The sequence below is a fragment of the Xyrauchen texanus genome, chromosome 2, assembly GCF_025860055.1.
Source record: "Xyrauchen texanus isolate HMW12.3.18 chromosome 2, RBS_HiC_50CHRs, whole genome shotgun sequence".
Taxonomy (NCBI): domain Eukaryota; kingdom Metazoa; phylum Chordata; class Actinopteri; order Cypriniformes; family Catostomidae; genus Xyrauchen; species Xyrauchen texanus.
This window is the reverse complement of record NC_068277.1, coordinates 24,906,716-24,931,457: the sequence shown is the minus strand read 5'-3', so window position 1 is coordinate 24,931,457 and position 24,742 is coordinate 24,906,716. Positions and strand designations below refer to the sequence as shown.

The window sequence follows — 24,742 nt, the reverse complement described above, 5'->3', positions numbered from 1 at the left end:
GACTCACTAGTGACAATAGACGACTTGATAGTTATTGCAACATTACGTATATTTCCGACTGTATCTTTGGGCAGGGTCAGAGCAATAATTTTGGGTCCTATTCATATGAATAAAATACCGTTTAAAAATTGTTGTGGGCCTCCTTGGACCTGTGTGAATCGTTACCACCTTTCACCCCATTAGCTACGGCCCTGGAGCAGAGGGCAAATAACGGCCGAAGTAATAGTTTAACATACAATCTTAATTTAAAATAGTAACTATGTGTAAGAAACTATTTTGCAACGTTAAACTTCCAAAGGGCGAAAGAACTTTCAGACTCTAGAAAAATCCGTTCGATTTGACACAGAAATGTACGTAGCAACTTTTCGCTTTTCATGACGTATCGAAAGGGACGATTGGAGCAGGGCGGTACTAACCATATGGGCCAATTGGAATTCCTGCTGGGCGGTTCTAAATCCTGATGGACTGGGAAGATGTCCAATGAAGAGCCTTTGGCCGTCGACACTGTACAAGTATTTGCCCGTTTCCGCCACTCTACAGTCCTTTGTAATAATGTCGTCTGAACATGAAGATAGGTAAGGAAACCATGTGTCTGCAGAATTTCTTGTATCGATGCAAATGGTGACCGTTTTGTTGAGAATTTTTGGTCATTATTAATCTCTTGACAGAACTTCTTTGTAAATGTTGATTTTTTTTTATTTATTTTTTTTACTTTCACCAACGATTTAGAAGCGAATACGACCAGCCGGTTAGGTGCGTTCATTTTCTCCCGGTTCCCGCCTCGTTAAAATGAGCTAGAAAGGTGTTTTTTTCAGTGGTTTACGTTTCAGTCATCTTATTTTAGATATAATAGGTAATGTTTGTTGATAAGTGTCCTCTATAAAATGCTTTTATAACGTCTGTTCGACGATCCGTTAGAATGCCGGCTCTCGTGACGCAACGTGTCTCGCGCTAGTTCAGGTCCTCGTGTGACCAGCGAGTCCATGCGGCACATGTCTGCGTACGTCTCCTCACTTGACCTAATTTACCAAAATGTTGAATATTTACTGCAACGTATTAAACACGTGAACTCCGTATCGATGACACTTGTTTAAAACCTGCGAAATGTTAGGTTTGTAGGTGCAGGCCTTTTAAATGAGGAATTATTTTGGGCACATGGCCTTTTCTGGGCGAGACAAAAGAGCAGTGTAGGCCCAAGGCCTCGCCTCTTATAGGCTAATTTTATGAACGATGGAAAATAAAACACATCTATACATATTGAGATGGAAAACTATGTCGGTGGTCAAGGGATTACTAGTGAATCGTACATCTAGATATAAATAGCTTCTTTTTTTTTTCCTTCGCATGAGCGAAATGTCGTGTACGCTTTACGTACATGATCTAATTTTATCCTGCTGTGTTTTAAATAATGTCATGCTTTGTAATGCTCGATGTATTGTTACGGTCTTAATCAATGTGAGTTTGAGAAGCCACGTTGTAAATGGCGCCGAACGAAAATGGCTGCCTCTTGGCCATTTTCTGAAAGTGCGGTGTGGGTTTCTTTTTAGTTTTCAATGTTTAAAGTAAAGCACGGTGACGCACTGCTACAAATTGGTACTATTAGCAAAGAAACGCGCCCTTTAAACGTGACTATGCTTTAATGTATGGGATGTTAGTGTGCAGTTAAATCTAAATGCTGTATAGTGGGGGTGGGTGACCCTAGAATCAAACATAATGCCCTCGAAATCTGTTGTTTAGACTAGGTATGAAGTGTGACCTTAAGAGTTTTCTTCCTTATTTCAGACCCAGAGATAATGGCCCTGAGGGGATGGAGCCAGATGGAGTCATTGAGGTTGGTGTTAAGAGCCATAAGTGTTTATAAGCATGTGTTGGGCACCTGATTACACTGGTAGGCTTGTCAGACTGACTTTTTCTTAAGATGTGTCTTCTGGGTTTTGTCTTTTAGACTGTTTACACCAACTATTAATCTTATTTCACAGAGCAACTGGAAGGAGATCGTTGATAGTTTTGACGAAATGAACTTGCGAGAGGCTCTTCTTAGAGGAATCTATGCTTATGGTTTTGAGAAACCTTCGGCTATTCAGCAGAGGGCAATTCTCCCTTGTATCAAGGGTATGTATAATTATTTACAGTGTCTGAATTGGTGGTTTTAACTGTATTTTAAGATTGCAATTTTGTTCACACCCTTATCAACTGGGCAAGGCAATGTCTTCCAGTGGCACTGTGACCTATATCTGGTAAGGGCAGATGAAATAAAGCCTATACTCATCCCAGTCAACTCATTCCAGTGAGGCATGGACTGTTTCATGCTATGGGCACAAACAATTTAAATTCTATTTTAAGAGATGGCTCATCCAAAAATGAATTAATACTCCCCATCATCTTGTACCATAACTATGTTGTCCTGTTGATCACAAAATATGTTGGGTAGCGTTCACCATTTTCATTTTGGTGACCATACATTGAAAGTTTTGGCAAACTGATGTTCCTTGGGAGAAATGTATACTTGTATGAAAAATGAGGGTGAGTAAACTGCATTTTGTGGGGGGTGGTGAGCTATCCTTTTAGCCTGTCTCCAACCACTAAAAATCCATGTGATTTTTGTTTTAAAGATTGGCATTGGTTAATATTGTGCCGTTGTTGTGCAGGGTATGATGTCATCGCACAGGCTCAGTCTGGCACAGGAAAGACAGCTACCTTTGCCATCTCTATCCTGCAGCAGGTTGATGTTGAGCTGAAGGCTACACAAGCTATGGTACTGGCTCCTACCAGAGAGCTGGCCCAACAGGTGAGAGAACCATTCATGTTCAACTGCTGCAGTGCTCATTTTCGTCCTGAATTGCTTAGGAGGTGTGGAAAGGGAAAAGTGTAGGATACGCTTTCCAGAATGCTCTTTGCTTGACATAAGCACCCCCTATCAACTGGGCAAGGCAGTGTCTGTCAGTGACACCAAGTCCTATATCTGTTAGGGGAAGAAGAAATGAAGGCCATATTCATCCCAGTCAACTCAACATAATGAGATAAAGACTGTTTCATGCTATGGGCACAGACGCATCGCCTGATGCTTGCAAGCTATGTTGATTCTTCTCCTATTACTCCAGGAGGTTGTATATGGTTTATCTTGTGGGGTTAATTCTAAAATGTCTTCCTCAGATTCAGAAGGTGGTCCTGGCTCTTGGAGACTACATGGGTGCTACCTGCCATGCCTGCATTGGTGGCACCAACGTCCGCAATGATGTTCAGAAGCTTCAGGCAGATGTGCCCCATATAGTGGTTGGGACACCTGGTCGTGTTTTTGACATGCTCAACCGTAGATATCTCTGTAAGTACAGATGATGGTCATTTGATGTTTAAGCATTTAATTTCCTTGACGTGGTTTTGTTTTTAGCTATACAACACTTGTGTAGTAAAAAATAAAAATCACCTGCACTACAAATAAATGTACATTAGCTTGATGTTGTACATTCTCTGTTCTGAAATGACCGTGGTTGTAGTCACCTCAACATTTGCTTTATCTTTGAGATTAGGTTTTTTTTTTTTCAGCTCCTAAATATATAAAGCAGTTTGCGCTGGATGAGGCAGATGAAATGTTAAGTCGTGGTTTCAAGGACCAAATCTATGAGATCTTTCAGAAGTTGGCCACAGATACTCAGGTAAACTAATCCAAATCAGTTCTCTATCAATAAGCAGTTGGCTATAGATACGCTGGTTAACTAATCGGTGGTTTGCTGATATTCTTACTTTATCTGCATCGGCTGATACATTTTCCCCTTTGGCCTTTTTGTTTCTTGAAGGCACTGCAAATTGCATGTGAAGCAACTGATACATGTAAATGACCATTCGTGGTTCGTTTTGTTTGATGCCATAGTGTTACTATAATAATAGACCGTGTGCAACACTGACTCATCTAAACAGTCAACATGTCAGAGCTGCTTCATTCTGTACTCTAACAGTCTCTCCTCAATAGTTCCCTGTAACTTTTCTAATGATAAAAGGCAAATGTCATAAAATGTGAGTGCAACTTCAAAGTAAAAGCAGTTCACGGTTTTTAGAAGTGTCTTATTCACTATGCACTGTATGTGCAATTTAGTTTGATTCGGTATTTGAGACTGCGATTTGCTAACGTGGACATGACATCCATGTTTGCTGGACTATGGTGTATACTGCTTTTTTATATATATATATATATATATATATATATATATATATATATATATATCTCACCTTTCTAATATAACAATTTCTTCATGCACTAACTACTAAAGTTTGAAGACTTCACTGAAGTCAAAAGGAACCGCTTTCTTTACTTTTTACAAAGTTAAAAAAAAAAATTTTTTAGCAATTATATATATTTTATGGGCCACCCTGCCCTCTGGATATTTGCATCAGCGATTTAAAAAAAAAAAAAAAAAATCAGTTGATCACAAACTAATCACCTCAGTTCTGTCAGTAAGCAGTTTAATTTTATCTTTCTGTTGTAAGTCTGTAATGTGTCAAGTTTCTTGATCATTTAGGCGAAGCTCGATTTGTATTTTCTGTACTGTTGCCGCACCAAAGTTCCCTCTCCCACCAGCTTTGTCTGTTGTGATGGGAATCAAGTTCTTTGGTAGAGAATCAAAACTGCTCTCCACAGTGATTGGGTTCTTGTGTCCCTCTTCATAACTATTAAGCAGTTGACATTTTATGCCATTGGCAAATCAATTAGCTTTGACTTGAGTCTCCAGGTTGTGGTGAAGTGTTCATTTTTCTAGTTGCTTGCTGAGACCATAATGAAAATGTTTTAATTTTTCCAGGTGATTCTGTTGTCTGCCACCATGCCTCAAGAGGTGCTGGAGGTGACTACAAAATTCATGCGGGATCCTATTCGTATCCTGGTCAAGAAAGAAGAACTGACTCTCGAGGGTATCCGGCAGTTCTACATTAATGTTGAGAAAGAGGTAAGAGTTTAATTTTGCAATGCTTGATTCACTTATTTAAGTTGCTAGAGGGGAAATCTAACTTGTGAGTTATCAATACAACTTGGTGTTAATTTGCAACTAATGACGTGAAGCTGTTTTGTGATGATCCCCATGCGTGTCAACTGATCCCAGACTCCCTGCAGTGCTCAATGTCTGATTGGCGTTTTGCTAAACAGTGCATTTGAGCATGTAGGACTCTAGGAACATGATCTTGACTTAAGTCTGAGAACAGCACCATCCAGGTCCAAGGCTAATGTTGGTGTTGAAGCAATTGTTCAGGAATGCTTGCTCTATTTGTAAGTTTTCTCTTTCTTTCAGGAGTGGAAGTTGGACACCCTTTGTGATCTCTACGAAACACTGACTATCACTCAGGCGGTGATCTTCATCAACACTCGCCGGAAGGTGGATTGGTTGACTGAGAAAATGCATGCGAGGGACTTCACAGTTTCTGCACTGGTGGGTGTGCCAATAATGTGCAGTGACCTTTAGTTTTCCATAAGCCCTTTGATATGTACCATCAACTCTTTTGGCACTCTTGTGACCTCGTAGCATGGTGACATGGAACAAAAGGAGAGGGACATCATTATGAAAGAGTTCAGATCTGGTTCCAGCAGAGTCCTCATCACTACTGACTTGCTGGTGAGCAATCTTCCTCTACCCACAGTTCAGAGCCCACACCAAAGTTCCCTCCCTGCCAGCAATTTGTGCTGTTATTGGAATGAAGTACTTTGGGAGAATATTCTAACTGCTCTCCACTGTGACTGGGTCCCCAAGTCCCTCAACACAACTATAAAGCAGCTGACATTCATATACACTTGTTTTTAATTGATTTTTCAAACAATTTTAAATGTCATTCAGTTAAAGATTTTCAACCTTTCATTCATGGATTTGAAAGTAATTTGGCTTTAGTGATTGACTGTACTTTTACTGTTTGTCAGGCAAGAGGCATTGATGTGCAGCAAGTTTCCCTGGTCATCAACTATGATCTTCCAACCAACAGGGAGAACTATATCCATCGGTGAGTCTTTGATAAGGCTTGGTGATAAAATATTTTTTAGTCATGTACCTTATTTAGAACTAAATCATAAACTTGAGTGTACTTCAAATTAAAAGGTGTCTTTCCCTGTGAGGTTCACTTGTAAACAAACAAGTTATATTTGCATTCATTCTTGAGGTCTAACAAACTTAAGGAAAGCATTTTCTTCCTCCATTAATGGCTTGATGCTTTACTTGTGCAGAATTGGACGTGGTGGTCGTTTTGGCAGAAAGGGTGTTGCTATCAACATGATCACCGAAGATGACAAGCGCACGCTCCGAGACATTGAAACCTTCTACAATACTACGGTGGAGGAAATGCCCTTGAACGTTGCAGATCTGATCTAAGGCCACTGCCTCATCCTTTCCTCCCCTTCGATTCCCATTTGTTTTCCTTTAAGACTCATTCCAACCCACACCCCTTTTTCATGTAACCCCCACCCCCTCACAAATCAAGTACTGTCACTTTTGAAGGCAAGATATTCTCTTGTGAATCTTGTGTAACATGTTGGCTTCGTCAGTGAATACTCCATTTTAGGATCAGAATTCACGGGATTACTCTTGTAAGGCCCATTTAAATCTTGCCCAGTTCTCTGAATGGTGCCATCTACTAGTCAAGTGGAAGCATTACAGGGCTTATTTGCATGTGTAGTGTAAATGTTAATGGACTGACTGTTGAAGTGGATTTGATATGCCCTGCTTCTCTTGAGAGTGTTGGTCAAACCATATTTGAGATGTGACTGTTTACATTGGAATAAATAAAAAAACAGTTGGGGCAAGGCATGTAAATTACAGAATGATTTGATTGTTTTACATGGGGGACTTGGACTTTGGCTACAGATGTCAAGTCACTGCCATTTGCTTCACAGAAGCATGAGTAGTTATACATGATCTGCTTGAGCAGCAACATGCTTCTGCTCAATAGAATGAGGGACAAACCTAATTGCAGAATGTGGTCAAAGTCAATTTTCCCCACTGTCCAAATTCTTTTGTTACATCTCTTGTATTGTCCTGTTTGTGTTCGCTTGTAGCTTTTTGATTTTTCTAAATATGCTTTACTCTGGTGGGGCAGGTGGCATTAGAAATGGATTTTGGATGGCTGGCAACAGCCCACCATTGTGTTGGCTCAGATGTTCTCTGCATCAAAGTCCTGTATTGTGGAGTGATGCTCCTAAAACCTACCTCACCAAAATGTGTTGGAGAGGTCTAGATATGTAAAGGACCAAACTGCAGTAGTAGAGTATATAGAAATTATTCTTTTTTTTTTTTTTTTTTTTTATTGTTCAAATATGTCTGTCTTTTGGGTGGGTTTGGAAGTGGGGTTTGCAGTCAGTGATGTTTTTTTTTTTTTAAAACAAATTTATTACAAATGTGATTATTAACCTTTTGAGACAGAAGCCATGTATTAAATCTTTTCTACATTGGACTCTGTATAGTATTTATTTTAATGGTTTGAAATAAAAGTATTTCCCATTTTTAACATGCTAAACTGCTTAGTGGTTTGTGTTAAGCTTCCAAGAAATCAACTATTACAGTAAAAAGATGTGAAAAATTAGGAAATCGAAGTATGTTCATGGTTTTGTGGCCTACTTAAGCTTTTTTTTTTTCTCTCTGGTTCTGTTTAAAGCTTAATGTGTAAATGCCTTTGCCATATGTTTCTTTATCAAAATTGAATTGTGTATCTTTGGATGTTTGATCTGTTTTTAGGGTTTGGACAAGATAAATGTTTCAGTCATCCTAAAATGTCTACACTAAAGATTAGTCATCATGCCTGTTGTCATGTAATGAAACAGCAGTTTGTTTTGATGCATTCATACATTTTGCCTTCCTCTGGCCTTGCAGTCATTATGGCAAAAATCTCATTTAAATAAAACAATTAGAGATGGTAGTGTGTACGTTAATAACTAAATAGAACTGATTAAAGTTTCAAGGGTTTGAGCATTTGTTTTAAGAGAAAGCCAGTTCCTTTTGTCTAAGGTGTCAATGTACCATTCTAAAAGCCGTCCAGTTGCTTATAGAATGAGTTGCATGTTTTAATATTTTCAAGAATAACATTTTGATTATTAGTAAATAAATGGTAAATGCTGTTTAATTATGCCGGGTTTAGTACAATTCATACTTGTTTTTAATTCTGTGCGTTTGGAACAGTGCCTGGTAGATTACTTAAGAATTGCAATCTGGTACTGATTGCAAATTACATTACAAAAATTGCAATGTATGATGTAATCATTTGGATTATTATTTTCACTGATTAATATGTACACATTTAATCCATTAAAAGTAACTAATGTTTAAGAGTATTTAAAATGTAATTTAATCTAAGTACAAATGACATGTAATCCATTTCTACCCAGCTCTGTTTTAGAATAACATTATGAGTTAATGGTGACAATTTTTATTTTCGGGTGAACTATTCCTTTAATGAGTACGTGCATCGATATGCATATCACAAGTACCATAATATTGAAGGTTTATAATGCTAGGTTTCCATATAGACCAAACTCCTGATAGGTGCCACATTTGAGTCAAGATATTGCTCTATATAGCTTATCAAATGGCAAGTTCTTAGTGTGTCCACAAGAGGGCAGATAAGTAAGCCATGTGCACTAAAAGAAGAAAAGGGACCTTTTCAGCTGTGCCACAAACTAGGGCTGCATACCAATTAGATTCAGAGACTTGTCGTTCCGTCATTCCAATAGATGAGTATATTCAGTGTTGTGTATTGAAGTATATGTAACACTAGATGGCGCTGTGTACTTATAGAGGATACGGAGAGCGGAGGAAGCGAGTTATGAAGAGTTGTGAGATGTAGCCTACAATAAAGAGCTTGTAGGTAATACGAGAATCCTGAAATTATTCTGGTAAATACACCACGATTAGGAAACGCTAAATTCATATGTATGTGAGCCAATAGGTATTCAAACAATTGGATGGCCTGGCATTACAATTCTATGGCTGCAACTTTTGATCACTTCAGCGGGATTGCTTCACCAACTTCTCCTGACAGAATGAATAGGTTCTCATTCACCTGTCCATCACACAAACACTATGTTAATTTCCGCATCATGTACCCCTGTCCCCATGCCATTCAATTCTCAGTATCAATCCCCTCTCTTTCCAGTCCTTTTATATCCACAACCTTCATTTCCAACATTATCCCTCCTATCACAGGCCACCAATGGATACATTTCAACCTTTACCCTCCATCTTGCCAAGTGTTGTACACCTTATGAGAAATGTTTTGATTATATGTGCCCAGTGTAGGTGGCCCTACAAACATTTTCACCGTCTGCATGGTAACCCCCCACCACTTCCCCCTCTACACCCCCCGTAAAGGGCCTGCCAGGGTCTTTCTGTGCAGTGATGGATGGCTAGGAGCCTGAAGCCCCGATTTACATAAGAAGGGAGAGAACAGAGGCCCCATTCAGCCAGTCTGTCAGTGAGGAATCGGGGACAAACTGCACTCTCTCCAAGTTGCCCTCTTCTCCTCTCAGGCTGTCTTTTCTTCTTTATCTTTGCCATTCCCCCTTCTCCGAAAGCGTTTCCTCATCCGTCCTCCTTTCTTCAAGCTATTGTAATTTATTGTGAACTCAGTAGTTTCATTTTTGGGCCACTCAATTATTCCATTGAGTTTACCAATTGAAGACTAAATTTGTATTTGTTTTGATGATTTCATATTTATGTGGCATTTAAATTGTCATTGTTAGTAGATTAAAAAAAGAGAAGTTATGGTATGCATTGCTATTTTAAAAATGATACGTTGCATGCTGGGTCCAACTACAGTTTCGCCTTCCAAAACGGTCAGAAATCTAGGGGTAACATTGATGATGAGCTAAATTTCACAGACCACATTTCAAAGACTGCAAGATCATGTAGATTTACTCTCTACAATATCAGGAAGATAAGACCCTTCCTCTCTGTACATGCCACACAACTGCTCGTTCAGTCACTTGTCATAACTATGACTGTGCTACTGTAACTCTCTCATTGCAGGCCTTTCTGCATGTGCTATTAAACCTCTCCAAATGATCCAGAATGCAGCAGCACGTCTGGTCTTTAATGAACCTAAGAGAACACATGTTACACCACTCTTTGTCTCTCTCCACTGGCTGCTGGTTCATGCACGTAAAAAATTCAAGGCCCTGATGCTGGCATACAAAACAGTCACTAGGACTGCTCCAGCATACCTAAAAACATTTATGCAGAGCTACGTTCCCACCAGAAGCCTGCGGTCGGCTAAGGAATATCGCCTTGTCGTACCAAAACAAAGAGGCACCAAAACACTTTCCCGGACTTTCAGTTTCATCATACCACGGTGGTGGAATGACCTTCCCAACTCAATCCGGGAAGCTAACTCACTCTCTATCTTCAAAAAACGGCTAAAAACACATCTTTTCCAAAAGCACTTAACCGGACACAAAAAAAAAAAAAAAAAAAAAATATATATATATATTATTTACAATTCTTGTTGCACTTAAAACCATTTTGTATACTATTCTGATGATAGTGAAACTTTGTAGTATGGCACTTTTCGTACCACTGTCTCCTTAAGATGATTTGCTTATGTTTTCCTCTTTTGTAAGTCGCTCTGGATAAAAGCGTCTGCCAAATGAATAAATGTAAATGTAAATGCTGGAGTTTCAACATTGTAAATCATCTAGAAAACCCTCAACATATTTTTACTTTTTTATATTTCCAACAGACTAACAATATTGAATTCAATTATAAATTATATCAAAATATCAATTATCTAGGTTATGTTTTAAAAGTTTTATGATTTGCTAAATTTAAATATTAACAATTAAGATTTAGTTGATGGTGCTTCTAAAAATTAAAACTTGCACCGTTTCGGACCGCAAAGCCTTGCAGAGGATAGTGAGGACAGCTGAGAAGATAATTTGGGTTTCTCTTCCCTCCATCAAAGACATTTACAAAAAACACTGCATCCGCAAAGCAACCAGCATTGTGGACGACCCCACACACCCCTCACACAAACTCTTCACCCTCCTGCCATCTGGCAAGAGGTACCAAAGCATTTGGGCCCTCACGGATAGACTGTGTAACAGCTTCTTCCCCCAAGCCATCAGACTCCTCAATACTCAGAGACTGGACTAACACACACACACACACACACACACACACACACACACACACACACACACACACACACACACACACACACACACACACACACACACACACACACACACACACACACACACACACACACACACACACACACACACACACGTGTCCTGAGTTGCACTTGAATTGTGTCACTTTATAACTGTCTGCCACCTCAATAACAGAACACTATCTCATAGTATGTTATGTTTACATTTTTAGAAACTGTCATCGTTTTGCACTACTGTGTACTGGTCGGCGCTGCACTGTCTATTTTCCTGTTCATTGTTTGTAATTTATTGTACTGTCACGTACTTTTTGCACAAGTTTGCACGTGCACTTTATATAGGTATGTTATTTAGTCTGTGTAGTCTCATGTGGTTCTGGGTTTGTCCTATGTTGTTTTATGTAGCACCATGGTCCTGGAGGAACGTTGTCTCGTTTCACTGTGTACTGTACTAACTGTATATGGTTGAACGACAATAAAAACCACTTGACTTGACTAAAAGATTTTACATTTGAAAGAATATTGCGGGTTCAATACAAATAAAGCTCAATCAATAGCATTTGTGGCGTAATGATGATTACGATATTTTGACTCATCCCCTTTAAAGAAAGCACAAATAAAGGTGACATTGAGGTACTCACAATTTAAGTGAATAGGGCCAATTTTTGGACGGTTTAAAGGCAGAAATGTGAAGCTTATTTGTAAATTAATTCTGTTAAAAATCCAAATGTGTTATTTGAGATGTGAAGTTGTTTAAATAGTCATTTTTACAGTCGTTTAAGGGTTTTAGTTGTTGTTGACATAACACTGTAATGGCAACTAAGTTGTAAAATTGCCTATAACTTTACACAGAAAAGGTTAGTAAGCAATGGTATCACAATAATATCATGTTAACATGCATATTGTTTAAATCTTGTGGCTATACTTCAGAAACAGTGAGTATTTTAATGTTTATCGATTGACCATTCACTTGTAAGTGCCTCACTTCAACACAGATTTGTGCTTTTTTTTTCAGAATAGGAGGGGCAAGTTGAAATACATTTTTGTGGAAATGAATATAATGACACATATGATTGAGCTTAACTTGTATTGAATAGTAAATGTATACAAACTTAAATAATTAAAAAATGTTTGCTAAATTTGATACATTTACTGACAACAAGATTCTTGAAATAGACTTGACCAAATGTTCTCTCCTGTTAAAACAAGCTAGTGTTAAACTGCTTTGTTTCTAATGAGAGGACTTGACAAAATATTTATATGAAACTTTCTTAAAATATTTCAAACCTACTTCATTTTTAAAACAAGTTAGTATATTTTGGATAGTCTTCATGAACCTTCACTTTAGTTCTTGCCATTAGAATGTAAGAATTATACCACTGAAAAGCATTCCTTGTAAATATGAAAACTAAAGATGATTTAATGGTCAAATCTAACATAAAGTTGTCTGATAAGTATATATTTGTACATCTGAAATTGAAGTACAGCATTATTACCATCTGATACAAACAAACAAATAAGCAAAAACAGTCAAGTCAACAGTCAACAAACAAGAACAGTCTAGTATTTATTTTTCTCAGTCTGAGAAATTTCATGTTGATTCTGTGCACTCTTGTACAGGTTCATTCAAGTAGCTCTGTTTGAGCAGCTTAGTGCCCAGCTGAATGGTGGTTATCTTTTGTGCGCTTTGGAAAAACAACTGTGTTGTAACTTGTTGTAGACACATATTCAAACTCATGAAAACACTGGTTTTTAAAAGTGTTAATATAGTCATACAGAGACATGTGGAGCACATGTGTATGCAGACATGAGGTAGTATTTGAGCATTCTGATTGTCAGGTTTTGCAACAAAGTTAAACTTGAAATCACTAATTGTCTGGAACAGCCAACAGAAAAACAATGTTATAAACAAACTAAACACCATCTTAATGAAAATGTAAAACAAAAATGTTTGTGAGGGTTGGGTTTAGAGATAGGGGATAGAATTCTTTTTTATCGCAGTATAAAAACAATAGAAGTAAACAAAACATGGAAAACAAACATATGTAAGTACTGCATATAAAAAATTGTTTTATCTTCAAGCTGTCAACCCATCTTGGTCAGAACGTAAATGGGACAAAGGAAGAGGATGGAAGAAAGTGTTGGGCACCCTCCATAAAGAGGTTTTCTGTTTGTCCAAAAAGGTTTACTGGATACGGTTATAAGAATAATAAAGCCCCATAATTTGTGGTTTGATTGGCACACAGGTGTAACTGTCAGTCACGAATAGAGGCTACTCACATGGTTCACAAAGCACCTGCACACTCACCAGCACTCACACACACCTGTCTACAAATAACAAATAAATTAATAAATAAATCTTACAAGCTTTGTACCCACACCTGAAAATCCCCCAATTTGTGAAATGCACATATCGTAAATTATCATTAAAAAAAAGTAATGGCACACTGCCTGCTGTACTTGATCTGTGACATGAAAACAAGTATTTGTATACACTCGAAACCTCTTTGGATACCTCTTTGGTTGAACTTGATTCATTCGTGGACATGTTCCACATAAATTTTCCTAACTTAAAATTCATATGTAAATAACTAGTGAAAGTAAATGTTAGCATGTTAAATACATAAGAGTAGTTTAGTAACTATGCTAGGGGTAGCACATAAACTACTAATTGAAGTGAGTAATTAATTTAATGTGTGAAATCTGTCCTCTTCACCATAATGGTAACACCCAAAACTCCAACATAACAGAAGCTCTACTAAATCTCAACAGATCAAAACACAGAAAATAAGAACTGATTTTAACATTTACTCTCCCTATCAAGTCCCAGCAAAGCATGCTTGTTAATGGAAATCCCCTGTCCTGTTTATTCAATACTACATTAACACCACAAAAAGTATTCATGTAGTCCTAACTCAACTGGATTAAGTAAACTCCCATTTTACAAATGTACTGTCAGACATTTAACATAAATGCACTTAGAAAACACACATATTGGAAAAACACACAATTTAACAATGTTTTGCACTGCAAATTACCACAACAACAAAAACATCTCCCCCTCTGATTTCCCTTGTTCCCATGACCCAAGGATGAAAGGGTTAAGGTCTTTTGCGACCACAATATAAGCCACAGAACGGTGTGAAGTGAAACTATAGTCAAAGAAAGTGATTCATGGAACAAAGCAAGCAACGTTTGTGTACACTTTTTCAAAGACCTTTTTCAAAGAACACATATATCTCTGGTGTCATGGTCACAGCCATTCAAAAAACAAAAATATATAATTTATAGTAATAAATAATTAATATTCTCTGAACAATAACACGAGCCTCGATTTCGTCCACTTTCAACAAGTAATCGGCTAGACGCCTACGTAAAATGCCACACCCCTACAACTGTTATGTAAATAAGCAAAGAGAAAGCTTTTGAGCATTCATTGGTCAGACTTGGAATACAATTATACAATTGGTGCAGCGTGGACTACAAGCTATTGCTACTCAACAAGTGGTTCGTGGAAAGAGTTGAGTTGTGAGAGACAAATAGCTGTGATTGAGTCACATTTCGCGCCCTTTTTTTTTTTTTTACTATATCTTAGAAGAAGAAAAAAAATTACTTTTTATTCAAGGAAATGTTAATGAAAGTTTTGGTTCATGCTGAAATTATTTTCTGATAGCTGCTTTTTTGGCGTTTCACTTGGTCAGACAATCCCGGCTGTAAAGAGACTTCACCTGCGCCGGATTTGTTTGACCTGATTAGACTAGTTTGGCCACTATTAATTGGCTGCATTACGCATTGAGACTCCACTGTGTATCATGATGTACAGCATGATGGAGCATGAAATGAAGACCGCGGGTCAACCCCATTCTTTCCAGCACAGTCCAGGGATGTCTCCTGCGGTCAGCGGGGTTGGATCAAAAACGGTCTGTCCACCCGGCGGCGACCCTATGGACAAAGTGAAGCGTCCCATGAATGCGTTTATGGTGTGGTCGCGGGGTCAGCGGAGAAAAATGGCACAGGAAAACCCCAAAATGCACAACTCCGAGATAAGCAAACGCCTCGGGGCGGAATGGAAACTTATGACGGACGTGGAGAAGCGACCATTCATCGACGAGGCCAAACGATTGCGCGCCGTACACATGAAGGAATATCCCGATTATAAATATAAACCTCGGCGCAAGACTAAACCTCTCCTCAAGAGGGACACTCTAGTAGGCAAATATCCACTCGCGGCCGGCAACATGTTGGCATCCGCCGTGGCCCAGGGACAAGTTGGGAGCCCGAGAATGGACAGTTATGGCTGGGGTCATACAGGTGCTTATATGGGCATGCAGGGGGAAACTCTGGGTTACCCGCCGCAACTGCACCGCTACGAACTGTCAGCTCTTCAGTACCCCTCAGCACAGACATACATGAACGGCGTCAGCTCTTACAGGTTTGTGTGGTTCTTTTTATTTGGGAAAGCATGCTTAATAAACTCCAGGAACAAGAATTTGTCCTGTATGACATGGAAACAGCATTGATGACCATACACCGCTTAAATTCACCTGTTTACCCTGCTTTAAGCAAGTGGAGGAAACAAAAAAGCTGTCAACAATCCAAAGCGTGTCTGTTTAAATTTGTATTTTTAATTCTAGTATTTAAATTTACAGGTAACACTTTACAATTAAATTCAGTTTGACAACATTAGTAAATGCATTGGTTATCACAGTGTGTGTGTGTGTGTGTGTGTGTGTGTGTGTGTGTGTGTGTGTGTGTATACATTACACATACAGCATTTTATTCAGCTTTCATGTTAGTTAATAAAAATACAAGTGTTCATGCTAGTTTATAGTACATTAATGTTAACATATACAACTTGTGATTTAAAAAATGTATTAGTATGTTGGCTTGAACCCATTGTAATACATCTAAAAGTGTTGTTCGGTGTGTGTGTGTGTGTGTGAAAGTTTCAATGAAGTTGACATTTCTTAAACCACATTATGTGCTGAATGTGAACTCCTAACTAGTCACTTAATTTGATCATGTACATTTATTCCGCAATTATTTATAGATTTTTTTTTTTCTTAGTCACCACGTTTAAGCTGTGTAGACTTGTTATTTGCTTGTCAGCATTACTTGGACCAAATGTACAAGCGTTTATGTACGGATGGTAGACTCTCAAATTGCCATGGTTTTTGTGTTTAATGATAACCATGCAGTGCAGATTTCTGTAAAATTAGACAACCAACATAATTTATATCCTCTAATTGGTAACTTTGTTTTGTCCACAGCCAAATGTCCTATACTGGCAGCCATCAGCAGCCCAGTCCAGTGATGTCTATGGTTAAACCTGAACCCTTATCCCATTCCCCTAGTGGAGCACCAAACCACCATCGTGGGGGTTTTCAAGGGGAACTGAGGGACATGATCAGCATGTATATTCCAGGGGGTGACAACAGTGATGGCTCAAACCAGAGGGCTTACCCTGGTGTCCAGCAGCACTATCTTGGTGGAACTGTTCCCCTCACTCACATCTGAAGTTTGAGAAACTAGCTGGACACTTTCAGGGACCATTGTGCCACATATAGCCTTTATGGATTACTGATGGATGATTGGAATGCTTTTGGTCATTTGCTACCTCCCTTGAAGTATGCTGAACCTTTTATAGAAAATGTAGATGTACTGTTTTCTCACTGTCTTTCACACTTCATTTCACAATTTCTCATGATGGACGTTGTCAGTTTGCCTTTTTTTTTATTTTAAATGCACACTTTTTTTTTTTTTATGAATGTGTATTAGCACAGAGTTGCCCTTTGTTCTCAAACTAATATTGGGTTTTGTTGTGCTCTGTGTCATTTTGAACACTAGCTGTTTATGCAGCTGTGGGCAATCATGATCAGAAATCTAACTTTGGTAAGGAACAGGGCAGAACATTGGGCACTCCTAAAACAGGTCGGCCAGTTATGATCGCAATGGCCAGTGACATACAGTCCATGTGAGGAGTGTGAGAACTAGCTTTGTTTGTGATTCCTGATTTCCCTTGTATGCCTAAACCTGCTTGACCCATCATCCACTACATACTGTGCCAAGTTGACCTTTTTAAAGTAGAGTTGTTGTTTTTTTTTTTTAAAAACACACTGTATTGGATGTGACTTATTTTGGACAATCTCAGGTTTTTCTTCACAGAAATGGAGGGAGGATGACAGCAGCTGTAACATTGCTGCCTCTATTTGTCATTTCATTTAGCTGTCACTAACTGCTTTTTAAGTTTTCCTCTTAACTGATGGATCATTTTATTCACCATATTAGTGTGAGCATGCTTCAGGTTTGTGAATTCTGTTGTAGTCTCCAAGGAAATTGCACTCTTATAATGTTCTTTTCAAAATGCTAAATGTAGTGTGTGGGTTTTTTTTTTTAAAAAAACATTTCAGCCTTTCCATCTTCTGGGTCAAACTGATCCTCTGAAGGCACTGATCTTCACTCTGTCAATGCACTTCATTAGACTAGGCTATTTAGAATATTTATAGACCATTAGACCGTTTAATCTGGTCTTTCTCATTCTGACATGGCATTAAGCACAACTTTAATGTTCTTCAATGGAGAACACTTGACTGAAATTATTTGAGGAGCATGGATTTTGTTCTACTGTGGTCTTGGTAATTCCTCAAGTCCTTGCAGCAAAACGTTTAAAATGCTTATGTCAAAGTCTTTGAATTTGTTTTAAAATCTGTAAATTGTATTAATGGCAGTCAATAATATAGTTTTTTCAGTCTGTGTAGGACCATTTTAAAGCAGCTAGTTACTAATGTTTTTGTCAGTTCTGTGGTAATTTAAGAATGAAATGCATGTTTACATTGCCATCAAAGTAAGTTTACAGATTGTGGTTTAAATTTTAAGACACTTTAAGTGGTTTTAATCTAGGTTATACATGGCTTTAATTTTTTGAACTGTGTGTGTATATTTCTTGATTTGTGTGGCTCTTATAAGGGCCAATTTTACATAATTGCAACAAAACCCAAAATAAAAATGATATCAATGACACATCTCTGGTCTCATGCTTTATGTTGAACAAATCTTTGTTAAAGTTAAATGTGATCAAATCAAGAAGCACAGCTCTGGGAAGTGAATTAAGGCCAATCTGTAAATGTTAAAATTCGGTTTCAAACATACAGCCACAAGATGTAAACTATGTGTGTTAACGTAATTTATTGTGATTTAACATTGCTTAACCTTTTCTGTGTAAAGTTATAGCCAGTTTTACAACTTTGTTGCCATTTCATAACACCATAAATCCCTAAATGTCCATAAAACTGACAATTTAAACCACTTTACGGCTTGAAAAATGCACAAGTTTTAGCAGAATAAATAATGTATGTGTTTTTTTAAGCTTTTAAATGTGTTAATTTAAACACTCCAAAAATTGGCCCCATTGTAACTTTGATTTTTGCACTTGGAGCAGTAAATTATAGGTCAAATTTTTTTTATTTTTTATTATTATTGAAAAGAGGGTCCCTGCAAATACTGAGTCAAGTGGCTTTGTATAAAAACTCAATTAAGTATGGCACCAGTTTTAAGAAGGCAGCCCTGATAGCACACCGACATCTTTTTGATGTGTGCTTGAATCTGGAAGACATATTTTTTACATTTGCGCATCTGTAATACTCTGAGACATTTCCTCTCTGATGTCAAAAGATAAGTTAACAGATGACAGACTTATATGATTTAAAATATTTGTAAATCTGATGTTTTGAAGATGTCCATTAGATCGATGCTTTCCAGATGAAAAGATACAACAGACATCTTGGAGGTGTACGTGTGGGAGCTGACCTCAAGGCAAACGTTCCTTTCATGATTTCTGCTAGATGAAAAATAAAAGCAATATTTTGAAGAAAAATACTGAAATGTATTATGTATTTCCTGGTGTGTTCGAAAATAGCAATACATCTTTTTTTTCTGAGGTATCTAAATGTTATTGCCCTTTTTTAGGCTTAAAATGCACCAGGGAGGTCTGAGAAACTATGTATGTGCAACTCACAGTGCACCCCCCCTCTCAATGTTAATTTGAAAGTACTTTATTGGCATGATTGTGATTACATACAATATTGCCAAAGCATTAATACACAAAACAGATAATGACAAGACAAATAATAATAAAACAGTACAAATAACAATAAAGATAGAATTAAAATAAGGTGCCAGGTAGTGAATCAAATAAAAACTACAATAATTATATACACTATACAAAATAAAATAAAATACGCATTTAACAGGACATTATGAACATAAGAAAATGAAAGTAATGTGAATGAAGTACATTAAGGCAGTAATTGGTTTCTGAGGGTGTGCAGCTCAAAATTGAATTTAGCTGCAACTGATGCATGATGGTCCTCCCCCAGTAACACCAGCATCTGATCTGTTTCTGCTGAACTGGAAAACTGTGGCATGAGGTTTGAGAGTTTGTGGAGGTATTTCTCTCTCACCTCTGTAAATTTCTCACAGTGAAGGAGAAAGTGTGTCTCTGTCTCGACCTCACCCGTGTCACAGTGAGCACAGACTCATTCTTCCTTTGGCCAGACTGTGATCACTGATCCTGTATTTGGAGAGGATCTGTCTCTGTTTTGGATCTCTCTCTCTCTCTCTCTCTCTCTCTCGCTCTCTCTCTCTCTCTCTCTCTCTCTCTCTCTCTCTCTCTCTCTCTCTCTCTCTCTCTCTCTCTCTCATATGTTAAATGCAGACCATTTAACATCTATATATCTATATATCTATCTGTCTGTCTGTCTATCTGTCTATCTCCAGATTAAAATCGGGTTGTTGTCCCGGTCGTAATTGGCCGTTTCGGAGGCACATTGTCCGTTGCTTTTGAGCTCGCAGGTGTACATAGTAGGACTAAGCCACTGAATACGGAGAGGCTCCCTTGGACCACTTTGTTCTCCTTTCTCGCTTCCCGCTGCGCAGAAAATTAGCGTTACAGTCGTCTCTCCGCGTTTTCTCTTCGGATTTAACCCCTTCACCTCCTAATGTCATTCTCATGAAAATGTAAGGGCTCGCTGCCGCTAATCGGAGGGTGAAGGGAGGGGGTGGGATGAGGGTGAACTTTCATTTACTCTGATAAAGTTCGGGCGTGTTCTCAAGCATTAGATGCAATCTAAGTAATATATCGTCCAATGCATACTTGTTTAAAATTCTAAAAGGGAGAAAATCAAGCCCACTTTGTTCTCGAAAGAGCTGCATATGCGCTTATCTCGTTTGACGGCTTTGACTATGGGGTGGCAGGGGGGTAAAAGGGCGAATATGGGCGTAGAAAAAGGTGGGGGTGCTGGATTTTCTGGTGAGAAACATACGATCTCTTAGCAACGACTAGTGAGGCTTCAACAAACTGTTACCGTGGAAAGTCGTGGGTGGCCAGTTTGAAGATAAAAGCAAAAATTCGGTGTCAAGGAATTGACTGAATGAATTGGCACGATTGTTGCTGTAATTTGTTCAGATTTTTTTCTTCCCTTCCAAAATAAAAGATGACAATCCGTTGACAGCCCTGTTACTGTTTCGTCATAAAACCCGGAAACGACATATTAATGGTTGCTCTGGAGACTCGGGGGTGCGTATTATTTACATGCATTCCGAAGGAAGTCTAAAGAGCCGCTCCCCTCCTGCACGCACACAAGATATTGACGCTTCACTGCCCAACAGGTGAAATGAAAACAGCCATGAACGTGGTGATTACGAATATGAACGGACAAAATTACTGTTAAATGTTGACTTTATATTCCTTCATAAACATTTAGCCTACATTTAAAATAAATTAATAAATAAATTATACACAAAACACAAAAAGTCACATAAGCAGGTGACCTGCACCTAAGTGTAGATTCTGATCAAGCCTAGCTTGCAGCATGGTAAATTGTTGGCCACAGCCAAGTTCAGTATTTTAAGTAGAGTAGTTCACCCAAAAAATAATGAGTTTTTAATGAATCTTCACCCAGCTAATGACAGTTCATTGTGACCACATCTGTCAAGCTGGCAGTACGATGCATTCACAATATTCTGTGGCTTCTGAAACATACAACAGTTTTGTGTGAGGAACAGAAATTAGGTTGTTATTCACTGATAATATTCCTCTGCCGCTGCTCAAATCTCATTCTACATCCCGCAAATTCAAATCTGTGTGTCACGCTCGCTAATGAAAAATGTAAGAACTAGGCTTGAGGTCGATGCCTTTTTCACGCATTGATAAGAAAATGTTCCCAAAGATTATTAAAATATATCTGCATTTTTTTTTTATCAGATAGAAATAGGGCTGCTCGTTGTAAAATTGTATTTACTAGTTGTATTTGCCTCTTCAAACATATTTCTCAACACAACTTTTGGCGGACAACATGGAGCATTCTAAAATTAGAAACAATTATTTTCTATGGAAGTACTCACACATACGACACGCCTATGACTCCTAGCTACTTACAACTCTGGAGGCTGCTCAAAATTCTGTAGTGCCATGGAGTGCAACTCACATAGTTTTCCATTAAATCAACCCAAATCATTATCAAAGGACAACTATTATTTATTCTAGCCATTACTGGATGATATATTGTGTATATGTATCTTTTATATAGCCTACACATTGTATTTTCTATTACAAGTATGTCTTGCTGTGGTTTGACAACTTGAATGAAATCTCTACAAAGGTACAAAGAAATTGCATAATAAATGTCGCCATTTCTAATCGTTCAGTTTGCATAATTGCACCAGTTTCATAAACTAACCTGCATCAATGTCACTTTGTTTCTTCTCGAGGAAATACAAAACCCTCATAACTTTTGTGTGTATGGTGACTCGATTTACAACTTTGGATTGCCACCTGTACCACATCGACACGTCCTTCAGTATTAAGTACAGTAAATGTTATATCACCCCCTCATGGTCTCCCGAAGCTATTTCGCCAGACTACATTAAACAGAAAGAAAACACAAAGTGAATTGGAAAGTACACAAATTAGGCTTCTGATTTAAATGTCAGTTTATGTTAATATATCGATGCCACACAAACGTGTCAATAAAATAATGTGCTGATAATTAATTGATATATCAATATTTTATGATATGCCTGGTAAGTACCAATGCCGTTTTCCCATCAATTACATAAAGACTGCTGTTACATGATGAGGTGTAATTTTTTTAATCTGAACGTGATCGTGAATGGAATTTCAGTGCTTTGGTGGAGGGGAAGATTATTAGTGAATAATAACTTATATTTCTCACACAAAGCCATCGTCTGACTTCAAATATTGGGCACAAGTCATATGGATTACTTTTATGATGCTGTTCTGGTGTCCTTTTTAGAGCTTGACAGCTATGGTCACTAAATGTAAACTATGAACTTGTTTGCAAAAGAGTTGCAAAATATTCCTCAAAATTTCTCCTTTTGTGTTACAAAGAAAACAAAAACAGCATACAGGTTTGGAAAAAAGTGAGGGTGAGTAAATAATAACTTTTTTGGGTGAATAATTTTTTTAAGCAAGCTTTATGCCAGTTTAATTCTTAAACTGTCCATGGTTTAAAGGTTTTACACTAAAAAAGGATTAAATCCAGGGCCATTGTTCAGTGGGGACAAGGTGGGGGATGGGGGGGCACCAAAGGTCCTCTAGGCCCACCCATAACAATATTGTGCAGGCCCCTGTGAATTTTAGTGATGGCCCTGATAATAAGACCTGCTTCATCACTCACCTGTACAATGGCTTGTCAGTCATGCCTCAAACGTTGTGTACACACAGGTGAGTGAGTGTGCGTAATTTTTTTCTCTCCCTTTTTTAACAGAGCTGCAACGGTTGGTTGAAATGCCACCAGCGCTGGATACACGCATGTGTGTGAGTCAGCCTAGATGAGTACAGCCTGTCACGCAATAACAGGAGGGTGGCAAGACTCATCTGATAACAGTGTATGTTGTGTCTGCCACTTACCAAATGTAGAAATTTCTAGACAAAAAATATGCAACCTGTTGAAGCAGCCTTATTTTACTAATATATATATATATATATATATATATATATATATATATATATATATATATATATATATATATATATATAAATATTAGATTTATTTTGTATTTTTTTATTAATGCATTTCAATTTCATTCTTTTACTTTTGGCTGCTCCCATTACATATTTGACTTGGCACATGTTTTACACCAGTGGCTGGGGGACTCTCACTCACACTAACGGGGCAATTTAGAGTCTCATATTCACTTAACCTACATGTTTTTGGACTTGTGGAGGAAACCCACGCAAGCACGGGGAGAACATGCAAACTCCACACAGAAAGGCTCAGTTGAGCCGGGATTCAAAACCGGGACCTTCTTGCTGTGAGGTGACAGTGCTAACTACTAATATAATTTAATTTAGTTAAAGATTACACAATTACATTTTATAAAAATTTAAATCAAACAAAAAATAGGCTAAAATATATTTTGAATGTTTGAAAATCAGCCCTGAATCCATTTAGATGTGGTATATTCATTACCTAGTGGTATATCCATTACCCAGTTCTGAATAAAATGAGACACACAGATTCCAGCTTGTCAACAAAACATATCTACTTCAAAGAAGTGGCATAGAGCTAAAACGGTAGTCAACCAGCTTTATCTTACATCATGGTTGGCAAAGCTAGTGCTATAACCATTTGTTTACATGGAGATAACTTTGATAACCCCTGTAAATTAGGTGTTATGTCATAATTAATCTAAGAAGCTGAAGAAGAATTTGAGTATATGGTTATTACATTCAGTTTATACAGCTTTTGTAAAGACATCCATCTAATGCTTGTTTACATGGACCAACAATCTTGTGTACAGTGGAACACAAAATGTGTCCTATATGATTGGCCCCTCTTTAAGCCCATTTAATAATCTCTCAAAGAGGGCTTGACCAAACTAGGAGAACATCAGTTTTGGTATGTTGAATGTGCTCTATAACAGAGACCCCAAACTTTAAAACCCACCTTTCTGAGCAGATGTAGCAGGCTTTGACGGAGCACGTGTACATTTCTGTTGGGTTAATGTGTTTAATAGAGGAAGTGTTTGCCCAGCGATGAAAGAGTGATTGACAGCTAACACTAATGAGTGCACCACACCCTGGGCTAGACTGGTCTTGCAGCAAAGTGAGGGAGAATGAGGTGGGGTGAAATGGAGAGGCAGAGTGAAACAAGATACTCAAGGTGACTATTTCCCAATAAAAGCTAAAGACCTGTGATTTTATAGTGTATCGAATGTTACATTACAGTTTGTTTTGCAGATTAACTTTTGTGATGTTAGCATTCTTTGTGCTTTCACGCAAAAGAAGCCGAGATCTAAAGATCTTGAGAGTCTCTGACAATCCGGTCTGATACATGTAATATGCTTTTTATAGGCTGGATGAAGTATTTTCAAGCACGCAACATACAGTAAGTGGTGAGGTGATGCGTACTGCTGATTAAGAGATATGGATATGGGAAACACTCTCTTCTCAGGTGAGGTGAGATAAGAACATGGACAAAACACAGCTTGCAAGGCTTCCCAGTAGACCAGGGAAAAAGATGTAAGACCTCACCATCAGAGAAAACAAACGCTCTGTGAAAGACATCCCAAAACACAAATATTTCTAGTTCTAAAT

At 38.0% G+C, this 24,742-nt stretch overlaps 2 protein-coding genes and 1 non-coding gene across 3 annotated transcripts; all 3 read left to right on the top strand.

The window, feature by feature from the left end:
• Positions 1-483: 483 nt before the first annotated feature.
• Positions 484-7,072, top strand: LOC127663069 (eukaryotic initiation factor 4A-I-like). The gene is made up of 11 exons (XM_052154487.1): positions 484-575; positions 1,783-1,831; positions 1,980-2,112; positions 2,649-2,788; positions 3,154-3,322; positions 3,544-3,653; positions 4,794-4,937; positions 5,277-5,414; positions 5,508-5,597; positions 5,897-5,976; positions 6,197-7,072. Exons 1-11 carry the CDS (start codon positions 553-555, stop codon positions 6,339-6,341), a joined length of 1,221 nt encoding a protein of 406 aa, XP_052010447.1. The 5' UTR covers positions 484-552; the 3' UTR covers positions 6,342-7,072.
• LOC127619837 (small nucleolar RNA SNORD10) lies at positions 5,053-5,188 on the top strand. The gene has a single exon (XR_007967625.1). It is a non-coding gene; the product is annotated as a small nucleolar RNA SNORD10 (small nucleolar RNA).
• Positions 7,073-14,609: 7,537 nt separating the features above from the next.
• On the top strand, positions 14,610-18,156 carry LOC127663103 (transcription factor Sox-19b). The gene is made up of 2 exons (XM_052154549.1): positions 14,610-15,556; positions 16,395-18,156. The coding sequence occupies exons 1-2, from the start codon at positions 14,937-14,939 to the stop codon at positions 16,639-16,641; spliced, it is 867 nt and encodes a 288-aa protein (XP_052010509.1). The 5' UTR covers positions 14,610-14,936; the 3' UTR covers positions 16,642-18,156.
• The last annotated feature ends 6,586 nt before the right edge of the window (positions 18,157-24,742 follow it).

What these genes read in the sequence shown, in the direction of transcription:
- LOC127663069 (XM_052154487.1), top strand. Translation starts at nt 553, where the DNA reads ATGTCGTCTGAACATGAAGATAG. An exon ending in TCGTCTGAACATGAAGATAG is followed by an intron (nt 576 to 1,782) that starts GTAAGGAAACCA and finishes TCCTTATTTCAG; the next exon opens with ACCCAGAGATAATGGCCCTG. An exon ending in ACATTAATGTTGAGAAAGAG is followed by an intron (nt 4,938 to 5,276) that starts GTAAGAGTTTAA and finishes TCTTTCTTTCAG; the next exon opens with GAGTGGAAGTTGGACACCCT.
- LOC127663103 (XM_052154549.1), top strand. Translation starts at nt 14,937, where the DNA reads ATGATGTACAGCATGATGGAGCATGAAATGAAGACCGCGGGTCAACCC. An exon ending in AACGGCGTCAGCTCTTACAG is followed by an intron (nt 15,557 to 16,394) that starts GTTTGTGTGGTT and finishes TTTTGTCCACAG; the next exon opens with CCAAATGTCCTATACTGGCA.